At 39.5% G+C, this 23,498-nt stretch overlaps 1 protein-coding gene across 4 annotated transcripts in view; it reads left to right on the top strand.

The window, feature by feature from the left end:
- EVC (EvC ciliary complex subunit 1) overlaps positions 1–23,498 on the top strand; it is a 54,520-nt gene that overhangs the window by 25,563 nt on the left and 5,459 nt on the right. Inside the window, exons 12-21 of one of the 4 annotated variants that reach the window (XM_088056130.1) lie at positions 5,432–5,644; positions 12,939–13,048; positions 13,642–13,852; positions 15,498–15,704; positions 15,943–16,087; positions 16,976–17,078; positions 19,025–19,151; positions 19,412–19,505; positions 20,694–20,805; positions 21,825–21,902. In XM_088056130.1, the coding sequence (XP_087912256.1) occupies positions 5,432–5,644; positions 12,939–13,048; positions 13,642–13,852; positions 15,498–15,704; positions 15,943–16,087; positions 16,976–17,078; positions 19,025–19,151; positions 19,412–19,505; positions 20,694–20,805; positions 21,825–21,902 (1,400 nt within the window). Of the gene's footprint in view, positions 1–5,431; positions 5,645–12,938; positions 13,049–13,641; positions 13,853–15,497; positions 15,705–15,942; positions 16,088–16,972; positions 17,079–19,024; positions 19,152–19,411; positions 19,506–20,693; positions 20,806–21,824; positions 22,718–23,498 lie in introns of those variants that run through there. The other 3 variants (XM_005518048.3, XM_088056132.1, XM_088056131.1) reach the window with 3 other exon arrangements.

Genomic DNA, 23,498 nt, shown 5'->3' with positions numbered 1-23,498 from the left:
TAACTGAAGGGAAAATTGTGCAAAACTAATTGAATGGATCAGCCTAATATTTTCATGAGCAGGGTCTGGAGAGTTATCCTGTATACAAAGGATTTTTTGTTGTTTTTACCATAATTTTCTATTACATGGCAGCAATAACAAACCACCCACCCCACTGGCTGCACCAATGTATCCAGTTCTGTTTCTCTAATAATGACTACTTCAAGTCTGTGTCAAGTTTTAACATTTCAGATAGTCACCAACCAATCTTTTCCCTCTTTTTTTTTTGGCTGTTGTGTGAACTACCTGTGTATTTCAGTAGGGAAAGGAGAATTGAAGAGGTTGGGGGATAATAGTTCATTATTAAGAAAAAAGACATGCAGATTGCACAAAGGAAATCAACAACTAGAAATTACACAGTATGTGGTAAGATGGTCTTTTTCTTCTGCCTTTATTTCAAAACCATGAAAACACAATTTATTGTCATTTATAATTCCCCTTTGCTGATAGCAGTTCACCAGAACGTTATTTCATTTGGCTTGACATGGGAATGAAATGCATGAGAATTTAGTCTAAAAGCTATGAAGTCATGAGTGTTATCAATGGGCAAGGCAGTAGACATTTATTTTATGAATGGGTAGACACAAATGTGAGTTTGAGGAAAAGTAATTGATTTTTTCCTTTGTTAATAAAAAGAAAAATATTTTTGATAAGAGGTACAGATTCTCAGAGATTTACTCTTTCATTACTTTCCTTATTTAATTTTGTTAAATTACATTTTGTTAAACCTGAGGTTAGGTTAGTTTAGGTTATATATAGGTTAGGATATGGTTAGGGATGCTGGACTGCATTTTTGGGTACCAAGAGCTGGCATCTTTTTTAGGGTAATCACTGAAGTTTGTCTCAGGTAAAAATCCCTATCAAAAGACCTCCACTTCAAAGGTTCACTTTTGAAATTTTTGCCCTGTGACTTACCCCAAAAATACAGTATCATCTGATAGATTAAATCTGTGAACTCATACCATGGGAGCCCATTCTATTTCTGGCTTTGGGCACTATTAGGTTTGTTTTGGTCGCTGCAGTTTAATCTGATACAAGATGTCTGATAGGGGCAGCCTTCATTCTAAAGTTTTCCTCTTGCCTTACTTTGTAAGAAGATGTATTTTACCATTATGCAGATTCACAATTGGCTAATAGTTAGATCTCATAAAGGGCATAACCTTATCCACAAAGGCATATTTCTATAAAAGGAGTGTCAAAAGAGAAGATTGTAACTGCCTCTTGAATGAATCAAAGACCAGTGAGGGGGCAAGACTGACATTTCAATAAACCTCCATTTTAAATGTGTGGAAATTAAGCAGTGGGGCTTATTTATTGACCTGTGCTAAGGATGACTTCAATGTCACTGTGCTTTATTGATGTTAGGATGCTTAAAAGCAGGTAAGGTTTTCATTTCCCAACTGACTTTCCAGAATTCTTCACGTGGAAGAGAGAAGTACATGCAATCAATTTTCCCCCATTTCGAGTGAGTGTATCTTCTGAGTATATGTGAAATATCTTCTAGTGGCCAGTGGTGTGTGTGTGTCCAGTGTCCCAGAATTTTTGATGTATTTATGGGATGTATGATCTGAGTATTTAATCCCTGTCCTTCGTAAGATGCAATATGGGTTGGGAGATGAATCTCTTGCCTCCTTACCAAATGTCCTAGCCACTGAGCTTCTGGAGGTACATGGAACAGGGTTATACAGCTTTGATCAGATACTTCAGTTCCTTTAATAAAATGTTCTATCACAAGTTAACAAATAGCTGTGCAGTTGCCTCTTTGAGATAATATATACTTTTCAGTGGCAGGCATGTAAAATAAAGTACAATCAGCCTTTCTAAATAATTTTTTCTGCTTCACAATTTCACTATTCACTCATCTATATGTAGGAACCTTTTAATCATTTAGATTTAAGGGGGAGAATTAATATTGTTTTTTGAGTGAAATCTGATAAGCTGTGTATTTCCCCTGGTTTTTGACAAAATTATATATTTACTGCCTTGTTTAAAATTCAGATGCACTCAGCATTTTAATCCAAGCCCATTTTATTTCCATGTATATCCCATGGTATTTCTTTATGCTTGATGTATTTCACTAGGGATTTTTTCAAAAGCTTTGAGATTGACTGCCAGGTACTACAAACAGGTTCATTCAATACAGCAATCAGCTATTCTATTAATGGAATCAATTTGAATGAATTTCATTAAGTCAAAACTCTGAAAACAAGAGATGGCATATCAGGAAGCTTGTAAAAATATTTGTAGACACTCTAGTCCAAAAATAAGACCCTGGAAGCAGTACTGATTTTCCTTTTCTTTCCTGTGGAAAATAACTTTTATGATATATGGTGTGCCATCCCTGCTCACAGACTTCATTGCAGTTTGAAATCAAGTACATTCCTTAGAGTACAAATAGTTTTGAATTACTTGGCTATCTTGAGTTGCTGGGTAGAGATCAATCACATCTGCAATCTTTCCTAAATGTAGACTTAGTATTTCCCCTCCCAAATTTTAAAAGGCCATTCTGCCACATGTTTTGAAGTGCATTAAACAGCATGACCACTGTGTTGTCCCTGTGGTATGGCCTCTGGGTACAGCATGCTCTCCTCTTGGGTCTGCCTTGCAAGGGCTGCCTGGGCTCTGATATCCATGTGATCATCACATTAATGAGGTGATACAGATAATAATTTTGTAAGAACAGGACCTAATCACATTTTTCTTCAGTGACTGTCCCATGTTTTTGGTAGTGCCAAAAGCATACAGTATAATTTGAATGTGCAGGGGGTACAGAGAGAACAAAATGACAGTGACAACAGGGAACAAAATTTTTGTTGCGTGCAAAGTATTTCATAGCAAATAATAACACAGATCTGTGAGCATGCCAGGGAAATGCTATCAGTTCCACAGCAAAATGTGTTCAAAAGGGATTTAGCTGCCACTGTTTAAGAATAGAATTCCTTAACACCCTGCCTGAGATCTTTTGATCTACTGCAGTAGAAATGCCATGGACTCCTCTAGACTCCTTCTGAACTATTTCAGACCTAATAGAAATTCTTATATCACTGAACACCCAGTAAAGGCAGGAGAATTAACATGTCCTGAAAGGCTGGTAAAGCTCAGAGGAGAGATAGTTTACAGAGATAGAGCCATTATTCTTTAAATGTTGTATGGGATATGCAGATTAGAAATGCAGTATCTTTGAGGTTATGATAAATCTGAGAACTTGGAGCCTTGCTTTTTAAAATAACAGCAGAAGAGAGAATCCAAACAAACCATTTGGCATTGCTTTTGCCAAGCTAAGCCAGACCCACAACTACACAGATGATTAGAATGGTATAAATCATGCCTCTTGTTGTAACAGGAACTTGTAACTCTAATAATTAAGGAGTAGGTATGTAACTAATAATCCCTCAGCGAGTGTAGCAAATGTTCGCTTAATGATACTGTCATGTCTAAATTGTGAACAATCATTAGAAATGGGAAAAGTATTATCAGAAGTTAGATATTATGTTAGGTCTTTGGCTACTAATTCTCATACTTATGGCCAGTACTCATTTTCAAAAAGTTGTAGTCCAATTTGCAAGAATTTAGAATACTTTGAAATTAAAGAAAACCCTGGGAGCTGGATTCTGAAAATCCTTCTTTAAACAGGTAAGAGAGTGGAAAGGACTGAGACAGCTCATCACAAAGATGTAGTGAACATGTTTTGTAGTGTTGTGCCTCAATTTTATCCATAAGAAGAGGTTACTGCAGGGAGCTGTTAAGCTATTTATTATTTGTGAAACAGTTAGTTAATACGGTGATTAGCATCCTAGAGGGATCATAGGAGGAAAATAATAATTTAGTACTCAGTGCACAGCTTGTATATTTTACAATAAATGAGAAATACTAAAATATTTTTCAGAAATCAATCAGGTCAAAGGATATTCATAAACCTAAACACAGAACAGATAAAGGTATTGTGGAAACATTACATGAACCCCAAATGTATCATTCTGGGGGCACAAAACCATATTTCACATTCAACCTAAGTTCTGGTCTTCATTTCTGTGTTCTTGTCCTTGCACTTGAATATTCTCTTTTGGTTTTTGTGGAGTTTTATTATTGTTTTTTAGTATTTTGTATTTTATAATTCAATATCTAGCTGTTCAAATGGGCTTTTACCACAGTACATTATAGCAGTGTATTTCCCCAGCAAAAAAAAAATTCCACTAGAACTTTTGTTGTCTGTGATAAATATCCCTGTGTTTCTATTGAGAGGTACTACGTTTTGATCATCTAAGAAATTGTAATTAAACCTGTATTTAGGCAGCACCTAGAAGAACTGACTTGTTCTTTTAACAGGAATTCTTAAACGAGTTTTAAAAATATCAGTATTCTAAATAAAATGAAGAAATATATGTGTTTTCAAGAGGGTTAACACTGGTTGCAATGAAAGCAAGCCCAGCTAGGCAGTAAAGCTTTTTGGGCTGGTAGTATCATGCAGAGCTCACCCAAAAATAGCTCATCGTCCTGCAGGAATACTGCAGTGTCCGTGTGACTTTCCAGTGTGGTTTTGCTCCCTTTTCAGCTGAGAAAGCTACTTGTCCCCACTCCTTCTCCCCAGGAATTATCTCAAATTGCACTAAGCTTGCCAGCACAGCTCCTATCACCACTGTGTATTTGACAGTGAAACTAGAACAGAGTTTTTAGTTTGAGTGCCATCTGACTAAATCACCTCAATGCTTCCTGTAAGTGAAACAGCCTCAGCAATTAAAAACTGTTCATATGGGACTAGTTTGCTTAAAATCACCAGAAGATGTTTGTTTTCCTAGGCTTGAAACTATTCTGCATCAGAATGAATTTGAATAATTCTGTTCTTCAGGCATTGAAGAGTGTCATATTTTGAAGTACCAACAACTGACATGACTAATGTCACTTTTGTCTAGCTAAAAGCCATAGCATCTCTTTTAACTCTTCCCTCTTCCTTCATTCATTTCATATCAGCTCCTGAGAAAATGTGCCTGTGAAGTGTTGTGCTACACTGGATTGTTTCCACAGCAACTTTCAGAAGAGTAGTTTTTATAACACATTACCATAGCCAGTAAAATAAGATACTCTTTTCTACTGCAGTCACATGTGAGCAACAGTTAGGGCACAGGGTCTCACGTGCTCTTGCCAATGTTGCATTTTAAATGCCTTGTGTAGCTTGAACCAAAACATTGAAGTTGTTCCATCCACAAAACCTGGTCTTTTTAACTCAAGCCTTAGTGGCATTGGATTTTAGCTCTAGGATTTGGTCACCAGCCCAGTGTATTCACATGGTTCCCTCACTGGCATCTGTTATGGAATATGCATGGAAAGAACTCCAAAGGGCTGGGGGCTCACTTTGTCACCTGTTTCTCTCTGTCCCTCTCTGTCCCTCTGTTAGGAGCTGTACTCTAAGGCTTCCCATGCTTTAGCAGAGTTGGTGACGGAGCTGTTTCTTCAGACCCTGCCTGTGGTGACCAGTCTCTCTGTAAGAGAATGTGAGCTTCTGAAGGAGGAATGGCAGGAGAATTTGGTCCCTGAGCTGGAGAAATGGGAGAACCACCGCCAGAGACGCTGGAAGCTTTTCCAGGAACAGCTGTTGCAAGAAAAAGAAGTAAGATCCATGTTGTATTTTGAGATCTCAGTGTCTGAAAAATGGGATACAGAAAAAAATTACCAAGCTACTTATCTGTTGGGAGTGTTTAGTGTATAAATATACAGCCTGGTCCAGAAACAGCTCTAGCCTGAGGAGGAGCGGTTTTACCTGCAGCATGGAGTGAATATGTATGCTGTGCATGTAGGCTCGCATAGAGGAGTCAGAGAGTAATTACTGAACATCTGTCCACAGTGTTTGACAGCTTTGTCAGCACATAAACACTTTCAGGCGAGGCTGCTCTCTGATGTCCTCAACTCTTGGCATCTACAGAAACAGTTCAAAAAATCCTTCATCAGGTCTGTTTGGAGAGGGTACATATAAATACAGTTTACAGGCAAGGAAGCCTTGCTATGATAAATATCTCTTACTAATTTTTATGCATTAACACTAATAACTGGAAACGTATGATACGTACTTTTATAAACTTACTCTACTCTGTGAAGGTGAAAAAACAGGGAATCCAGCTTTCCTGCTCAGTATGTGCCCACCATAGGGGGCATTGACACCAGAGGAAAGAACAAGAGTAAATGCTGAGACAGGTGTCTTTAGCATCAGACTGGGGCTCAAATATACCTTCAGTTTATTCATGCAGTGCTACGTCTCTGTCAACACTGCTTCTAACACAGCTTACTCAAAGAAAGACCTTCTCTATTCAAAGGTGTGTCCATTCCTAAATGTTGAGTGTGTGCTGCAATGTAGAGAGTAATTGGAGCTTCTTAAATAAAAGGTTGGCAGATTTCTTTAATGCTGGCAGAATCATATTTTCCCTTGCCCTCATTCTCTGAAGTGCCTAGACAATCCAATACTTTGTTATTGAAGTACTGAGCAGGTCCCTAATTATTGCAAAGTGCATTAAGGTGTTCAATTTTTTTACCCACTCATATTTAGGATTCGACTGTAAAACACCGTGATTCAGGATACTGTGGGCTTCCTATTAAATCTGGTAAAGTTCTTTGCTAACCAGTGGGTTTAGAACACCCTTGGAAATACAAAAGTAAAATACTTCATTGAAAATTCCGAGACATTTCCTTTTTTTTTCTACTATATTTTCCTTAATCTGGAGTTATGCAACATGCACCTCCCTGATCTTTTTATATTTCCTTCATTGTAACTGACCTGTTTTGAAAAACAATTCTGTTTTTCTGTTTTGTGCCACAGGGCTATCTAGCAAACTAAACTAAACTGTGCTTGGGACCAACCACCACTGCCAGTGGGTCTGCTCATGTGCTTAGTTATATTTGTACTTCCCAGGACTGTTGGCTGGCATTTCGTGTTTGATTTTGGCATATCTGTACCTTTGGTGATTAATGAAACAATGTCTGACCTCATTTTTACCTTTTAATTATTTTTCTCCTTTTAATCAAGGATTAGATTGAATACCTGACTTGTCAAGTTTAAACCTTCCTGTTCATTTTCACATTCATCAAGGGTGCACAAATTTCCTGTCCTTATATGTGCATGGCCTGGAGGATGTCTCATAGTACACAGAGCCCTAAGCAATGTGGTGATATTCACTGTCATAAAAAAACACAGGGAAACAGGAGGTTCTGGTGTGCAATTTATGAAAAATATCATGTCAGAGTGCACATTAGAGCACCTGTGGCCTTCCCACTGTCCCGTTGAGCCTCAGCCGTTGTTCAGGGCTGGAGAGGATGCATTTAACAAGTAAGAGACTCACCACAGAGCAGGAACGTCTCAAGTCTGTTGTTTTCGTCCAAAAATGCTGTTTGTACATTCCTCCTGCTATCATTGGGCACGCTGTTGAGTGGAGAAAGCATACCCTGGGATTTTTTTCTCAAAGGATTTAGAGGATTAGTTCATCTCCAGCACTCAGCTGCTAGATAATAGGTCTTTGGGCAGCACTGTGTGATGGATTCATTATGTGTGAATTCAGGTGTTTTGGTCATGCTCAAGCATAGGTTATTTAAATTAGAAAATTGACTTTCCATCACTTTGTGTACCCTAGCATGAATAATGTAAAGCAGATGACTTCCTAGCTGGAAAAAAAATAAAAAATAAAAAAACCAAAAGGTTTTCTGACATCATTAACAGTAATTACTGAGGTATAGAGCTATAGAGGAATTAACTTAGCAATGACAGCGCTCTCCCACTGGTCTCTGACTCACCAACACTGCAGCCAGGCTTTATTCAATACAAAAATTTCCTGAGTGGCAGACAGAGCCGTCCTAAGGACAAGTGATTCTGCAAGATAAATTCCAAGAAGAGATAAGAGTTTCTTTTAGTGAGAAGTTCATGTTGTGATGCCTCAAGACAATATTCTGTGCAGAACCCTAAGTACCTTCTTTAACTTAATGCTTGTGGCCTTTTGGAAAGAATTTGAACTGGGAAAAAATCTGCTTTATCTCCAAAGAGAGCATGCTGGGAGATAGCTATTCCACCAAAGAAATGCTGGTAAATTTTCATGAGTCTGAAAAACATCACAACCCATTATATTAGGTTCAAATGCAAAGTGCATCTCTTGTCCCTTTCCTACTATAAAACAGCAGCATGAACATTTAAACAATAAGCTGACACTTGCGTCCTTACAAAAAGGAGCACTTGGTTCCCACATTAAGAAGAAGAGATATTGGACACTTGTGCCAGGTGATTATGTCATTTGGGAGAACCCATAGGTGTTAGAGTCTGGGTCTGACAAAAGATCCATAAATCAACAGTCATGTTGACTGGCCTTTTAAACTGTCAGGCATTTTGCAGCAGGAGATATGTCCTTCATTTCCCTCTTGATAAATGTGCTATGCTAAGAGTTACACAGTCACCTGCTTTACAGGCTTGGGAAGTTTTAACAAAAGAAGACTTTTCACCAGGGTATTTATGTGTGCTTTTCAAAGTGGCTCTGAAAGACATTTTTCCCTTTACTTTTTTTTAGATGATCTTTCCTAGCATTTATACATGTCTGGAATATGATGTCCGTGGGGGTGAAAAGAATCACTTTTACAACTGAAAAGAAAAAAAAACAGTTTCATATATAGCTGTGCCTTGTAGGATTGAGGATATGAGTGAGGCAAATTGGAATAAATGACTAATGAAAATAAATGTAGAGCATTTTCCCACACAGTTCCTAACTCATGATTTCTGTAGAGAACAGTTTCAGGGAGCAGCCTCCTGCACCAGGATGAGACTCACTTGGCAGTCAGTGTGCATCGCACCCCATCTACAGGCTGAGACAGAGAAATCACTTTCCTTTCATTCCCTGAATAATCTATGCTAAAGATGTCAAAACAGAAGGGAGAGACATATTCCTCACCTTTATTGCCAGAGAGTAATACTTAGTTTCAGAAGATCCTATAATGGTCTTGTAACCAAGAAGCAAAATATTTGGAAGCCTACAGAAAAAAAATGGAATGAGATTTCCATCCATTCCCACATCATTGCTTGACACCCAGAAAGCTGAACTGGCACCTGCTTACTAGCTTTGACATGGTGTGCATTTTACCATTTTCTCTGGTTTCTTTTTTCATAGCTATTGGAATAATACTTCGAGAAGCCAGATGTTCCTTAGAGCTTTACTCCCCTGTTTACCATACTTCTGTCATTGGTTTTACTGGTTGAATGCAGGAATCAGAGAGCCTGAGCTCTGTTGCAGCTGCTAAGTCTGTGCAGCAGCATGAGTGTGTCCCCTCCATATGACCTATCTTTGAACAAAGTAAGTCTATTCCCAAGAACAAGAAACCTTGGAGATGTGCGTGGTGATTTGACCCAACACTGGAGTATTGGTGCAAGCACAGAGCCTGGCCTTGCCACCTGGCCTGAAGAAGTAGTTGTCTCTGTTTTGCTGATTTTCAGCCACATGCCAGCAGCCTCAACATTCCCAGAGAATCTTTGCTGTCACATTTCTGCCTCTCTGTGTGAGGTCTTCATGTATTTTGGAGGTGAAAAATGCCCAGCTCTGCTAGCTCATCCCAGTGAGCTGCCTAGGTGATGTTTCCAATTAAACTTACAATATCCTGTTTATTCCAGCTGATCGTTTCTATCTTGATCATCTTCCTAATGGCCTTTTTGAGACAAAACACTGGTTTAGTATTTGGTCTAATTCTCAATCTTCCTTATTTATTGTCTCATCATAAATGTTTAATAATTCCTCCTCTTGTTCTCTTACTACTTACCCAGCTGAGGCACTTTTACTGTTTAGTTTAATAACTGTGTGCTGGAGGAATTTCTGCTGTATTCTCAGTTTCCCATTGGTCTCAGGGAGGTGCAGAGACATTTTATAAATTCTGCATACAGATTACCTCAAATGCACTCTTAATGGGAAAGGTGACTCATTCTTTAGAAGGAACTCTTCACTACTACAGAACTAGGCTGTTTCTTCATGAACAGAAGTAAATAACAACTACCAGAAGCACTTTGTAGTCATTGTTATCACTGACAGTGATAGGATATACTTTTGGATATGATATACTGATAGCAAGTGAGGTGCTATATTTTAGGTTCATGGCTGCAATATTGTATCATTTACCATTCCAATTGTAATTCAGATACCATCTCCTGTGTTCTGTCTCTTGGTGATATATATTCTCATGTGTGACTTGCCCTTCAAGAGCAACTTCTTAGTAAATAATCAGGTCTCCAAAAATGATGGAAAACCACATCTGAACTACAGCCAATCTCTCACTGGAAATAAAATTACTTCCAGAAAGTAAAAGGTCGTTTTCAGACTTTTTTTTAACTGCTGAAAGAGACATTAAAGTACACAGTGTGATGGATCTACAAGGCATGTGTAGAGAGGTGTGAAATACTAGGAGCTATATCCACAGAGCTGCTAAAGGGAAATGCTGATAACAATTATTACTTCAAGCAAGTCTTTGCCATCTGTCATGATGATACCTGGAGACCTGATAGACCTTAATTTGATGCTTGCAGCATGAAATCAGAGAAGACACTGTGCTCAGCTGTGCTTTGTGATTATCAGACTCACCTAGACTCAGATCAGTTGAGATCTGGCTACACAGGTGCGTCTGAGGCTCTTGCTGAGAGCAGCCTAGTGAGTCTCCAGTGCCATGCAGTCTTTTGGGCTGTGCTTCTCATGCTCAGCTGCACTCTTCCCATCTGTCACTTGTTGACTGCCTGCCCATCCTTGTTCAGGCATCCTGCTCAGGAACATGTGTTTTGGTAAGGTTTTCTACATGGAGTGAGGTCAGTTAGATGTGTCACTGTGTATTGTACATTGAAGGCACTAGCCATGAAAGAAATACATTTTTATTTTGAAGCCAAAGAAGACAAAGTTTCTGATGTTCTCTGCACATCCCAGGGGAGTTCATTCTATGCTCACAGAGAAAGCCTCTCTCCTGCTTCCCAATGAAAAAACACATATCCAGCCCAGAGAGGCCCAGTATCACTCCTAATTTCTAACACTAACAATTGTGCAATTACACATTTGTGCTGGGTTTAGCACCATATGGAAACTAAACTACAAATGAGCCACTCCCCTTCCCCTGCCTGTTCCAGTAAGGGAGTGGCAAAAGCAGAGACTATGGGTTGAGATAACGATTTACTGAAAGCAAAAGCCATGGAGTAAGAAATGCACTATAACAACAGCAATATTAATAGCAAAGGTACACAAAAAGAGAAGGTGCTTTACCCAGAAAAAAAGGAGTTCACCACTGGGAAGAAACAAACAGATGGCAGATGCTCCCTGTAGGTCGTGTCCACTTGGCTTCCCAGACAAAGGTAATATGGAGACCATTCCCACTCACTGCCCACGTGGCCATCAGGAACCAAGGCAGGATGGTAAAGAAACTCCCATGGCTAACATTTCCCTCATCCCCCAGCCTGAAACAATGAAAGCCAGTGACAAATAAATCCCCTGAGCCAGGCTGCACCACTGCTTTGCTGTTCAGTTCTGCACAGGTGTCTGTGCCACTGTTTGTCCCTCCGCTGCACTGGTCCTGCAGGTTGCTGCTGCTTTTCCAACCATTCTGCCATCTCCTTTCAGCTCAGCTCAGCTGGCCCAGGCTCAGCTCAGCTGTTAGTGGGGCTCCCCATTGTTGTCACTGTTGCCAGTGGGGTTTGATCCCACCAGTCCTTCCCTGTGGCAGCTTCTGCACGGGCTCTGTTGGTCCAGTCCTGCTGCTGCTGAGCGTTGCTGCCACTGTCCTTTCAGCACCATGTGTGTTCTGGAGAAAATGGGATGGGGAACAGGGGTGCTGATGGGAGCTGGATCTGCGGGGGCTGGTGCTGACACCCTGCTGGAGAGGGAGAGGCAAAATGGTGCCCACTTCTGAGGGGTGTGCTCATTTTCACCCCAAACCACCCCCACATTTATGATGTGGGTAGTATAGAGTAACAACTTGGATGTGCCCACACCACACTCGGCTTCACCCCCTCCTTCAACCAGGACAGCATCTAATACTTTGCTGGACATGCTGATATAGTGAAACCTACCTGTTTGCCATAATTGAAAATTTAGTCCCTTGTGTTCTGAATGGCACTGGAACACAAAGTGAAACTGTCAGACACCCTGGGTATTATATTTAATTTAGGGCTCTGGATACATCAGCAGGTAACCTGCTTTTATTCAGCTGTCAGTAGCCTAAAATATACTCTTCATCTTACAGTGAGAGCCGGAGCCTTGCAAATATTTCAGCTTATGACTTACTCTTCCTTAAATATTGGCAACATACTAAACAAAATCCTAAGTCCATATCTCCAGAAGTTTACAATCTAATGGCAAATCCATCAAAATTAATTTAAAGATGAAATTCTTTGATCTAAATCTCACCGTGAAGGAGCTGTAAACTTGCAGTCCATATACTTACCTAATGTAATCTCCATTTCCAGCATATTCCAACATATTCCACTGTTTACTATGACAGAAGTGTGATGAAAGATGATGTCTTTATTTTGTTCATTGAAAAGAAAAACTACATTCTCTACTCGTGAAAATAAAGCAACAGATAAAAAGATTACTGCAACCTGCTGATCAGAGTCAATGCAGTATTTTGTGTCATGTTGTTAGCTTTTTTCTTGTTCTTCTATTGTTGAAACTAAAACATTTGTAGGAGACAGCTCAGGGCTGATGCAAACCAGTGCAAAGCTCGTCTTTTCAGTGAGTTTTGCTTTAAGGTTTTGATAATTGAAAAAAATATTCCTAAACAGAATAATTTTAATTCAGCATGAGTTTCTTTTTGAAAGCAAGGGATGATTTTTTAGCAAAATAAACCCTTGTTTCTTTATGCAGTGACTGGCTGAAATCAGAGTATCTTATATTTGTAATTATTTTTCCTGCTTTTAGCTCTGGATAACGGAATATGCTCTGTCTGCTGTGATGCAAAAGCACCTGTCTGAGAAACAAGAGAAGATAATTCAAGGTGTCGTAAGCAGACTAGGATGCCTCAGCGATGAGTAAGCACAGTTTCATCAGTCAGCAGTGGAGTAAAACTTCACTGATAAAAACTTGTGTACATTACATTGTGGAAAGCAGTGTTGAGGGACTATTAGCACCTTCTGACAGAGAGCCAATTGCTCTAGATTTTTGTCTGAGTATCAAAAGCAAATTTTAAAAAATGGACATATGACTCCTGGAAATTAGAAAAAAGAAGTCTTATGTGATTTGTCCCTGGTGTGCTTTGTGAGTATCTGCTGTGTTTTTGAGTGGTTTCTAGTTTTGAACCAGCCTCTCTTGGCACTCCCTATGTCACAGTGGAGTTGCATTTTCTGGAAGATAAAATATTAATTCCAGCAACATATAGATGGTTATTTAGTTATTTTATTTCTGTTTTCATTTTAATTTAACTTCAGTGTGACAGGACTAGAAGTGTAACACAGCAGTACCCATTCTTTACACCTGAGCAGCTTTCCAAGGCATGCTTTGTACAAAAAGACATTGCATAGCATGAAGAATAACTTGTCACCTTTAAGGAATGACTTTGCTGAACACAGGTGTACCAAAGCAGCAAGCAGCTTCACTGATGGATTTTTAATGGTCCTTTTTACAGGTCTGTTAGCTATATATTGCAAAAGCACCAACTTCTGCTGTGTTCAGTACTCAGAAGGTTAACCTTCCGAAGAGTTGGAATGGCAACCCTGGCGCGCATGCGACTGTCCAGAAAGAAGAGCTCGCTTCAGGAGCTGAGAGAGCAGCATACCCTGCAGAAGGGATCCTCCCTGTGCCAAGATGAGGACCAGTGGCAGTTACAGAAGGCAGTGGTAGGTACAGTGTCCAGGTGGGTTGTCTCCAGGGGTCTCATATGCTGTGATATTTGGCATTAGAAGAAACCATGGCAGAAGTAAAAAAAAAAAAAAAAAAAAAAGTTCAAGCTCCAAGGAGAAAGAAAAATGTTCTCTGTCAAAAATGTCCACATTGCTGGCATAGGAGGTCTCTGAGTGTGCATATCCATCTGTGATATGTGTTATTCTAGCAAGCTTATTTAGCAATTTATTGATATGAAAATACTAATGCAAAAAGGATGCCAACATGTATAAAGGACTTCTGCAAAGCTACTGCTTCAGGGTGAGAGAAGCTCCTACAAATTCTGCTGGGGATCATAATATGTACTTGAGAAGTTCTTACTGGAGCATTAGGAGAAATTCTTACTCCTGCCACACCAAGCAAGTTCTTCTACAGCTGTCATAATTTTTCATTCTTTTTTCTCTGTCTCTCTGTCCATAAGAAGATCAGCATCTTGCTTTCCACTACTCCCTCTCACTTAGCTCACATGGAGACACTGATTGATGCAATCACTGGATTCCCCAATGAAAATGAAATGTCCTCAGGTATTAGTGTTTCTTTGGCTTCTGTCCATTACAATCTCTTTCCAAGTCCAGCTAATACCCATGTCATAAGGAAATGCCTAAAAATATACATGTAAGATTCTTGCTGCTGAATATACCTACAAATAAATGTTCTTTTTCTACTTGCATTTTTATTTCCAAGAAAGCATCAAATAGGTACTATCCCATCTCCCAGAATATTTTAATGTTATTTAGCCTTAACTGAGTATATAAATATGAGAAATACATCAGCAACAGAATAGAAGGCCCTCTGTGGCAGACTACTACACTTAAGGATGACAGAACAGGTAATGGTGGTAAGCAGATACTACAGTTCACTAAAGAGAGCTTAGATGAAAAGTGTGCACTTCTCATGCACAAAAATGGAGGCAGGGATGGTCCAAAGACCTCAAGGGACTTGAACTCTTTAGCCTAAAAAATAGGTGTCTTCTGGAATATCGTAGGTTTTAAAACTGGCATCAAATATGTGAGTAGAGAACCATTTTATATATGTTTCAAATGAAAGAAGAGAGCACCTAGCAGTGTTACCACATGTCAGATTCAAAATTAAGAAATACATGGAGAAGCTTTAGAACTCACCACCAGAGGATGTTGTACAAATGGTTTTCAAGTGTTATAACACACCTCTGTGACCTGTCCCAAGGGCCATTGGTACTCCCTTGGGTGTTGGTACTCCCAAGTACTAAGCCAAGTTTTTCTCAGGTAGACCACACAAACTGCAAGTTTTCCTGGTGCATAACTGCCTTGCTCCTATGCAGTTTATCAAGGTATCCACAATTATCTCTTACTGGACTCAGGATATTTCACATACATGTGAATACATCACATAGAAGTGACTCATAGGACAGGATGCAGCTTATACTGTACATGTCATGACAGAGGCTATAGTTCTGTTGCAAAGGCAAATGTGCTAAAAGACTGTACAAACTCCTCTGTAAATTGTATTATTATAATTACTAAAACCCTGACATTCTGAATGGGTGCAGGCCTTTCTTTCAAAGTGAAGCTGACTCCAATTGTTAACATAATTAAATGGCAGTGCTGTCTCACTGATTACCAGGAGTCCCACATTCGTGAAGAGGAAGAGAAGCTTGAGGAAGAAACACAAGAAACCAATTTAGAATTTCACCAGCAGCTAGTCACAGAAATCCAAGAAGCTCTTCAGTTTCTTCAGCAGCACATGGCGCAGGTGATTGGGCAGACACTGCTGCAGTACGCCCGGGGGGAAGCTGAAAGAAAGAGTTCAGATGATGGACAGGACTTCAAGGTATGGAAATGGTCAAAAGCAGTTTTCCAAACAAAACAAGGGCCACCTTGCACAGATGGAAGGCAATTTAATGTATGCATTAGCCTATGCTTGGAAGTATCAGCAGAAGCCGGTTAGGATCTGTGTTAAAACTGAGCATGTTTTGCAAAGTATTTACAAGCTAACACTTATGTAGCAGTACAGTATTTGCTACAGCAGCCATTGGAAAATTAATTGTGACTTGTACTGTGTGATATAGGAGAAACTGGTGGAATCTGCTGTTGAAAGTGTGTATGGGACCAGTAATAATATCAGTAGACTGGTGCAAAACTACTACCAGCAATTAGGAAAAATCACAGAAGGCTATGAAGGAAAAAAGCTCCAACATCTGAAATCCTTACAAGGTTTGTATGATATTGACAACTGTAAGACAATTCTGCCTCCCAGTGACTGTGCTTAATGTAAGGCTAGAGGATTTTGCTTCTTCTGGCATCCCTTGCCCTAGGAAATCTGAATTTAGTCTGCCTGGCACAGCCACAGGAGCAAAGGTGGAGAGTACCTGCACTGGCACAGCCAGCCCAGCCCAGCCCAGAGTACACTCAGTAACTGCTCCCTGATGGTGCATTTGGAAGGAAAGGTGCCTGTCAGCCTCTCTGAGTGCTCAGAAAAGGTTGGATGCTCCCCAGATGAAGGTTACATACCCTGATCTGTTATAAACCCATGCATTTCTCTCCTGTTTAGTTTAAAAGGAGTGGTACAAGGTCCTGTCAGATGTGCCCAAGCCCTGCTGCCAGGCAGGACTTCAGGGCCAAGAATCAGGAGCCTGGACAGCAAATAAGCACTCAGTCACTGAGTGTGAGCATATGAAAAAGTAACCAGAATAGTTTCCTGTCATTTGAGGGGACATCTTGTGAAGCTGGGCATTCCCAGGAATAAGTCACCTCTGAGGGGAAGGTTTTCTTTATATTTCATTTGTTGTTTAGGTATTACAGTTCTTGCTTAAGGCATCAAGGTCTTTTTAGAAAATTGCTGCTTTGAATTTCATCAGTTAGCCTAGTGGGAGAAGTAGGTAAACAGGAATTCAGTGACATTCCTGTCTCAGCTAAATTATGCATAAAGTATTCTCTTTGCAGCAGATCACAGTGACAGAGTGTGTAAGAAGTTCTTGATATCCCTAAGGAGCAGTAAGTTTGGAAAGACTACCTAGAATCAGAATTAATTTTTGATGAAAGTCGTCACAACTCAGTTTTTAATTGTGAGCAAAAAATTTTTCATAAACATTATTTCAGCAGAAAGAAATGAAAGGATCAGACTGAAGAGTAAAGAGAAGGAACTGGCATTGAAGGAAAAACACACCAAAGGCCTCCTAAATGTGTCATCCACGGTCCACCAAAGGTTAGACCAGGCAGCAGCACTGCTGTCTGTTTAAACTTTGTGAGTGATTGCAGATCTACATAAATGTCTAGCTGAATAAATGTCTTGAGTTTGCATTTTATACTTGTCTTTGATAGAAAAGAAATACCTATTGCCAAATGATGTCTGCCCTTTGATCTCAGAGAATTACTTTCTTATTAAATAAACTTTTTGATGGTCATTAGTTACAGATTGAAGAACTATATTTAGGGAGTTTGAAAAAAAGAGAATGAAATACAATGCCAAAACATATGCCAAATTTTAAAAGAAATTTAACATAAATGTAGGATGGGAACCAATGCTGAATGTAATTCATTACATTTCATCCTTTGTACTTTGAACTTCAAAAGTGTTTGTTAGTTTGCTGTGGAGAAAACATATACTGAAAAACATACAATGAAAATGTTTGAAGCCCAAAAAAATACTCAAAATGGAAAGACGGCTTCAGTGAATGCCTTGGAAAATCAAGATTACTCGCACTAAATTTAGAATGGAAGCCCTCAAATGTTAGTTAAATAAAAATCATATTTAATTAATTACTGATTTAATGAAACTTAAAGTCCAGACAAAAAGAACTGCAGTTAAAAAGGAGTAAGTTGTCATAAAAAGCTCTATGGCTTGTCATGTACATGATACATTTTCGTAGTCATTTAATGTCTTTACTCTTGGTTTATTATCCAGAAAAACACAACAGCTGCAATTTTGACATTGTAAAGAGGCTAAATCTTTCTTTAGACGTTCTGTTTCTTCTAAACTGAAAGATATCATTGTCCGCTTTTTTATCCTTGTGTGAGTTAAAGAAATGGATTTATGTAATAAAGGGTTACATAAAAGATCTGTTAGTTATTCATTATCAAATTTGTCATTTATTCTGACATACAAATTCACTTCTAGTTGTTGTCTCAGTTTTTTTTCCTCCCCTAATCTTTTCTTATATCATAAACCAAAATACACTGAAATTTGCCTTCACAAATTCTTCACAAAAAGCTTCACAAGCAGAAGTGTGGTATTGAAGAATGTAACTATGCAGCATCTAAGCTGGTCTCATAATCATCAGTAATCAAACCTGTTTTCCTATTGCCATTAAGATTTCTTTCATAGTCTAGTCCTTTGTAATTAATGACAAGGCTTACATTAATTTTTCTAAGTCCTATAAACTCAACATTGTTTGACTGTTTTATTTCTTTTTGCCCTTGGTGCAAGGTTAGGACTGTGAGTTCAAAAAGCAAATGCTGAAAGGTAACCTCTGTAAGCAGTGACCATTACAATAGCAGCTCCATTGAGTTTAAATGCCAGAAACTATTTGTGTTACCTCCTTCCCTGAGGAATTTGATGGGTGATTTGCAGCATTGCTTTAAGGTAGATCAGGAAGGAAAACAGAAGAAATACAGATTCAGCAAAGTTGCAGCCATTTAGGTTGTACTCTATTAATAATAATCCTTAACCAGAAAAGTAAAACAAGTGAAGAATACGGTTGTTAATGGTTTCAGTTGCCAAGTCTTGAATTAACATGTTGATAGCTCAGTCTGGTACTGAAGAGCCCTGGATGAAATACCTAATTCTTAATCCCTTACCCTCACACCTGGTCTTTGGACAGCTTGGCCCTTTGGCAAGTAAAACTGACCCTAGAAACATACAATAGTTTTGAAAGAGCTGAATTCCAGCTCCCAAAGTCCAAGCATGGACATTGCAAACTCCTGTAATTCCCACCTCCAAAAGGGCCTTGTATGCTATGGACAGCCAAAGCAGGTTATTAAAATAAGTAAATCTAAAAATCTACCACAAAATTTTCTGTCCCAGCAGAAGCTGGCTGGGCCAGTATTGTTAATGAGCTTTTCTCTCTACAAATCTCCTGGACAGACTTTGACAGGATTGTATTCCAACCTTGCATTGGACAACATCTATACATCTGCATTTCTCTTCACCAGGGTAGTGCTACAGCAAAACAAGATTTTGGCTCGGTTTGAACAGCAGCAACAAATTCGTCTGGAGTCTCTGAAACAGAAGCTGCTGGGATTGCACCACCTAGAAACTGAGTTGGAGAAGCAGCTAAGGGTAAATCAGGGTGAAATGGTTCATGGATCGGAAACATCCAGTGTAAAAACATGGGACAGATTGTAGGGGTCTCTTTGCTACCCTAGTTGAAATCAGTGCTGAGACATTACTGTCTTGTAGGATCACCTCCCTGATCGTTTCCCATATTGCTTCCTGTGTTTCTGCAGTGGTGTGCCTGTTTTATTGTGCCACATGTAATAACATAACCCAGAATTGAGCTGTGTTGTGTTGAGGGGTTGCTGCTTTGTCTTTGCATGCAGGAAGCAGAGCAGGACTTTGTGAGAGAGTTGGCTGTGCTGACCCGAGTTCCACTGACTCTGAAGAGGAAGCCTTCCAAAAGGAGCAAGCCAGCAGGTTGGTTCTATCCTGAATTGTTTAAAAAAAACCCCATATAATTCCACAAATCAGTGCAGATTTTGCAGTATAACACATTAGAGTTTCAGGAGGGATTTTTCATCAGCGCCATTTCCCAAATGTGGATGTAGAAAAGTAATGAAACCTTTCAAGGTCACCCGGTTCTCCAGCAGCACAGCCACAAACAAGTGTCACCTTTCCTCACTCCAGAGGAGCCTTTAACCAATAGATTACATTGTGTCCACTGAGGTAAGGCTTTGCCTTGCTGAAACCAAAACATTTTTCATATCTTTGTCATGTCCCTTAGAAATGACTCTGTTCAGCTCAATTGCTAAATCCATGGGAGAACAGCAGAGTTGAATCACCCAGCTTTCATTCTCCTGGTAGAATGGAAGAATTGCCTCCCACACATGTACAATCCTACTGAATCAGAAGCTTGATCTATTTTTATGAATCTACTGTAGTTTTAACAAATTATACTAATTCATTCTTCAAGAGATACTCAGGGGCAAATTTTTAGAATAGCAGTCATGTTTCCTGGTCCACATTTCAGATGCAGTGTACAAGTGTCATCCTTTGAGCTGTGCAATCTTTCTGTCATTATCAGAATGAAACATATGGCATTACATTTGAAAGATGCTGGCAGGCAAGATGGGTGCCTGAAAGGGAAAAGTAGCTCACTCACCTGCGCAATTTTGAAGTGTCTCTCCCCAGCTGTTGTTTCTCAGCTGTGCAGAATTGTTTGCCTTGGTAGGCACCGTGACTGCACGGACGTATGTGGAATCTTAGCTCAGGGCCCTAAAAGCAGTGAATTCTTAACATCATGTTTTTCTGATTCAGATCACCCAAAAATATGAACTTGCTTTTCTTCTATTTGGTGGTAATAAAAAGCCTTTTTCAGTTACTTGCTAAGAAAATTTATAATAGGGCTTTCACCTTTTGCACTACATGGAAGCTCACTTCAGTGTTAAGTGTGGCAGTTCACAGTCTGCTGTGTGAGAACTAACCAGTGGTAAAAAAGCAGTGTGCTGGGCTAATGTAAGGTGGAGTGGTTTCCTTGGAATAATAACAGGTATCTGTGGAGTGTTAGAGTGTAATTTTTTTGTTTTAGGTTTATCAGAACCAAACAAGCCTCTACTATATGTGTTTATTATTTTTTTTTTTAATCCACTGAATTTGACAATTCAGGTGAAAAAGCAAATTCCAAAAGGCAGACCATCCAGTCACCCGAACCAGCAGAAAAAGATGATTCTCATGAATATATTCAAGAGCCCCATGGAAAAACTTCTGGCTTATGCAGGTACCTTAGAGACGAAAAATAGGATATATGAAAAGTTATTTATAAAAAAATCTCTTTTTTAATATAAAAACTTCAAAATCTACTTCTTAAGAAGGTATGTCAATCAAACTCAAAACATAATGCTTGCACTAGCTGAGCTTCCTTAATATTTACCTCTCACATGTACTTAACCTTTGTTAACCCATGATCTTTTTTAAAGTTAGGAAGTTCATCTGTATTTGCTTGTCTGTACAGCTATGTATTTTATAAATAGCTTTGATTAAAGGTAGAGAAATGAGAAATTCTATTTCCAAATTTCCTTTATTTAGTTTTATTTAAACCTGAGTCACAAACAGCATAAATCAGCAGAGACAAGTGAATTCAGTGGAACTAGGCTGAAATGTAGCAACCAAAATATGGTCTGTGGTATTTAGGCTTTCAACTTCTACCTTTATTTCAGGAATAAAGGCAAGTGCCGGTCTTTGGCTGATGTGAGTAGCAGCTCTAACAATGGTTTACTTGATAGATGTTTCAGTTGGCTTATGCTGGGTGCTAACTAGAGAAGAAATGGCTACAAACCTGAAAGATGCCAGCTGATTACTACGGGCAGATCAAACCAGCCAGCTGGTTGTTGTGGCTTGATATATTGAGCAGAGAAAATCCTGCTGACAGGCAAAGCAAACAGTTGGTTCTCAGGAGCCACAGGCCTTTGGGGAAAAGTATTTATCCCCTGAGTGACCTCAGCCTGGGACTGACTTCAGGAGATGGTTCCTTTTCCTGATGGCATCAACCCTTTTCATGCACTCCTTTCCCACAGCCAACAAGGGAGATGTGTGTAGGGAACAGGGACCCAACAAAGGAACGTTTATGTTTTTGCAACTTTGTTTTGGCAGCCTCAATAGAGGCAGCTGAAACCAGTGAGTGCAGAAGTTTATATAGCAAGCGCCTTTCTTTTACCAAAATTAATTTAGTTTAAGAGGGCAGTATAGCATTTTAAACTGTCAGCAATTTTGTTTTCTTTTTCTTATTTATCCTTTCAGAGAGAAGTCACAGAGTTCACATGAAGGGGAGACTGAACCAAGGAAAAACTCGAAGATGTTAAAAAAGAAAGGCAGCAGGTAGTAAAAGCCTTTGTCTGAGCTGTCTGAACACAGTGTACCAAGGCATTCTTCTGGGGAATCTCAGCAGCTGTAGGTACTTACTGAGCTGCTTTTCTGAGGAACAATGAAAAAAATCAATAATAACCCATAAATCTTTTTTAGCTGCAGATCAAGAATCAATCCCAACTTCCCTTAGCTGTTAATAAAACATTCCCTCTTGGTTTTGGTAAGGGGGAGCAAGGAAGTCTTTAATACAAGCTCTTCGAGATTGCTTGGGTAGTGTGCTGGAGAGACAGTTTAGATTTGGAATAAATCTGAGGAAAATGCACTTGTGGAACAGATGTACACTGGGCCCAGGTCAGTGTATCTCTGTAAGATTTCATCACAATAGTGATGTACTGTTTGCTTTTGAGCCTGAAATGTGATACACTGAATCTTCTTTATGAGTGCTACTTCAGCCTAATAAAAAGAGGTAAAAATGTAGAGAATATGTAAACAGGCTTCAGATGGTACTGATACATCAAAAGATGACATTTGGTCTCTCCTTTGTTATATTTATGTCTTACGTATGCTTTTTTAAATTTGTATAAAGATTTTTATATATGTATTTGTCTGCCTTTGTTTTAGAATTCAAATTGTTACTTTTAGAGAAAATGAGAGAAAACTGATTTTCACTTTTTATGCTTCAGTTTCTAGTCTTCTTCCTTAAGTGCACCCTTTTGTTTCCAATATACTTTGTTATGCTCATTATGTTTCCTATGGGAAATTCATGTTATGCAAAGCAGGCTGTACAGAGCACCTGTATTGTGTAATAAATTGTCCCACTTAAGCAGTCTTACAGCTTTCATGAAGTGGGAGTGTTCTGCTTTTTTAAAAATAAACACATATTTTGCTAATGATTTAGGTTGTCCTTTGTTGGAGGATGGAGAGAACTACATCAGTTATACAGTTTGCCTCAGAAGTGCTGCTGTACAAAAGAGTTCACCAGGCCTGTTACACACACGTGTATAATGGTTAATTTTCATCTCAGTTGTAAAAAAAATAATTCTAAATAGTAACCTTTCAAGCATTAGATTCTGGTATTTCAGCACTCTGTGGTATCTCTGCCTTCCCAGTCTGGACATTTCAATTGGGGATTTTTCTTGGTGTTTTGGGTTTTGATTTGGTTGTTTGTTTGTTTGTTTGTTTTTGGGATTTTGTTTTGTTGTTTGTTTGTTGTTTGTAGCAGAAGCGCGGTGCTGGCGTTGGACAGAGGGCGTTTCACCCTGCAGTGCTCTGTACCCGTGGCACGGGGAGCTGTCACCATCAGAGCTCTCTCCAAATCCCTCAGGACAGCTCCTGCCACACTCGGGGTGCAGCAGAATCACCCGAGCGGCTTTCTCATTATCCAAGGGGGAGTCTCCCCTGAGCTGTGCTTTGGCCAGACCGGCTTGAAATGGCTTTTTCTCTGCAGTAGGAAAGTCCAGACTGTCCCAAAAGCAGGGCAGCAGTGCCCTCTCCCGGGCAGCTCGCCGTGCTCGCGTCCCTCGCTGCTGCAGGAGGCGAGCAGGGAGCCAGCGAAGGGCCCTGTGCCATCCCCGCCGGTCCCCCTGGTCCGGGGGACACCTCCCAGGC

Source organism: Pseudopodoces humilis, chromosome 6, assembly GCF_049639895.1.
Source record: "Pseudopodoces humilis isolate 2021_Gansu_Grassland_sample_001 chromosome 6, ASM4963989v1, whole genome shotgun sequence".
In the NCBI taxonomy this organism is placed as follows: Eukaryota; Metazoa; Chordata; class Aves; order Passeriformes; family Paridae; genus Pseudopodoces; species Pseudopodoces humilis.
Note: the sequence above shows the minus strand (reverse complement) of the source record. Positions and strands in the feature narration are given on the sequence as shown.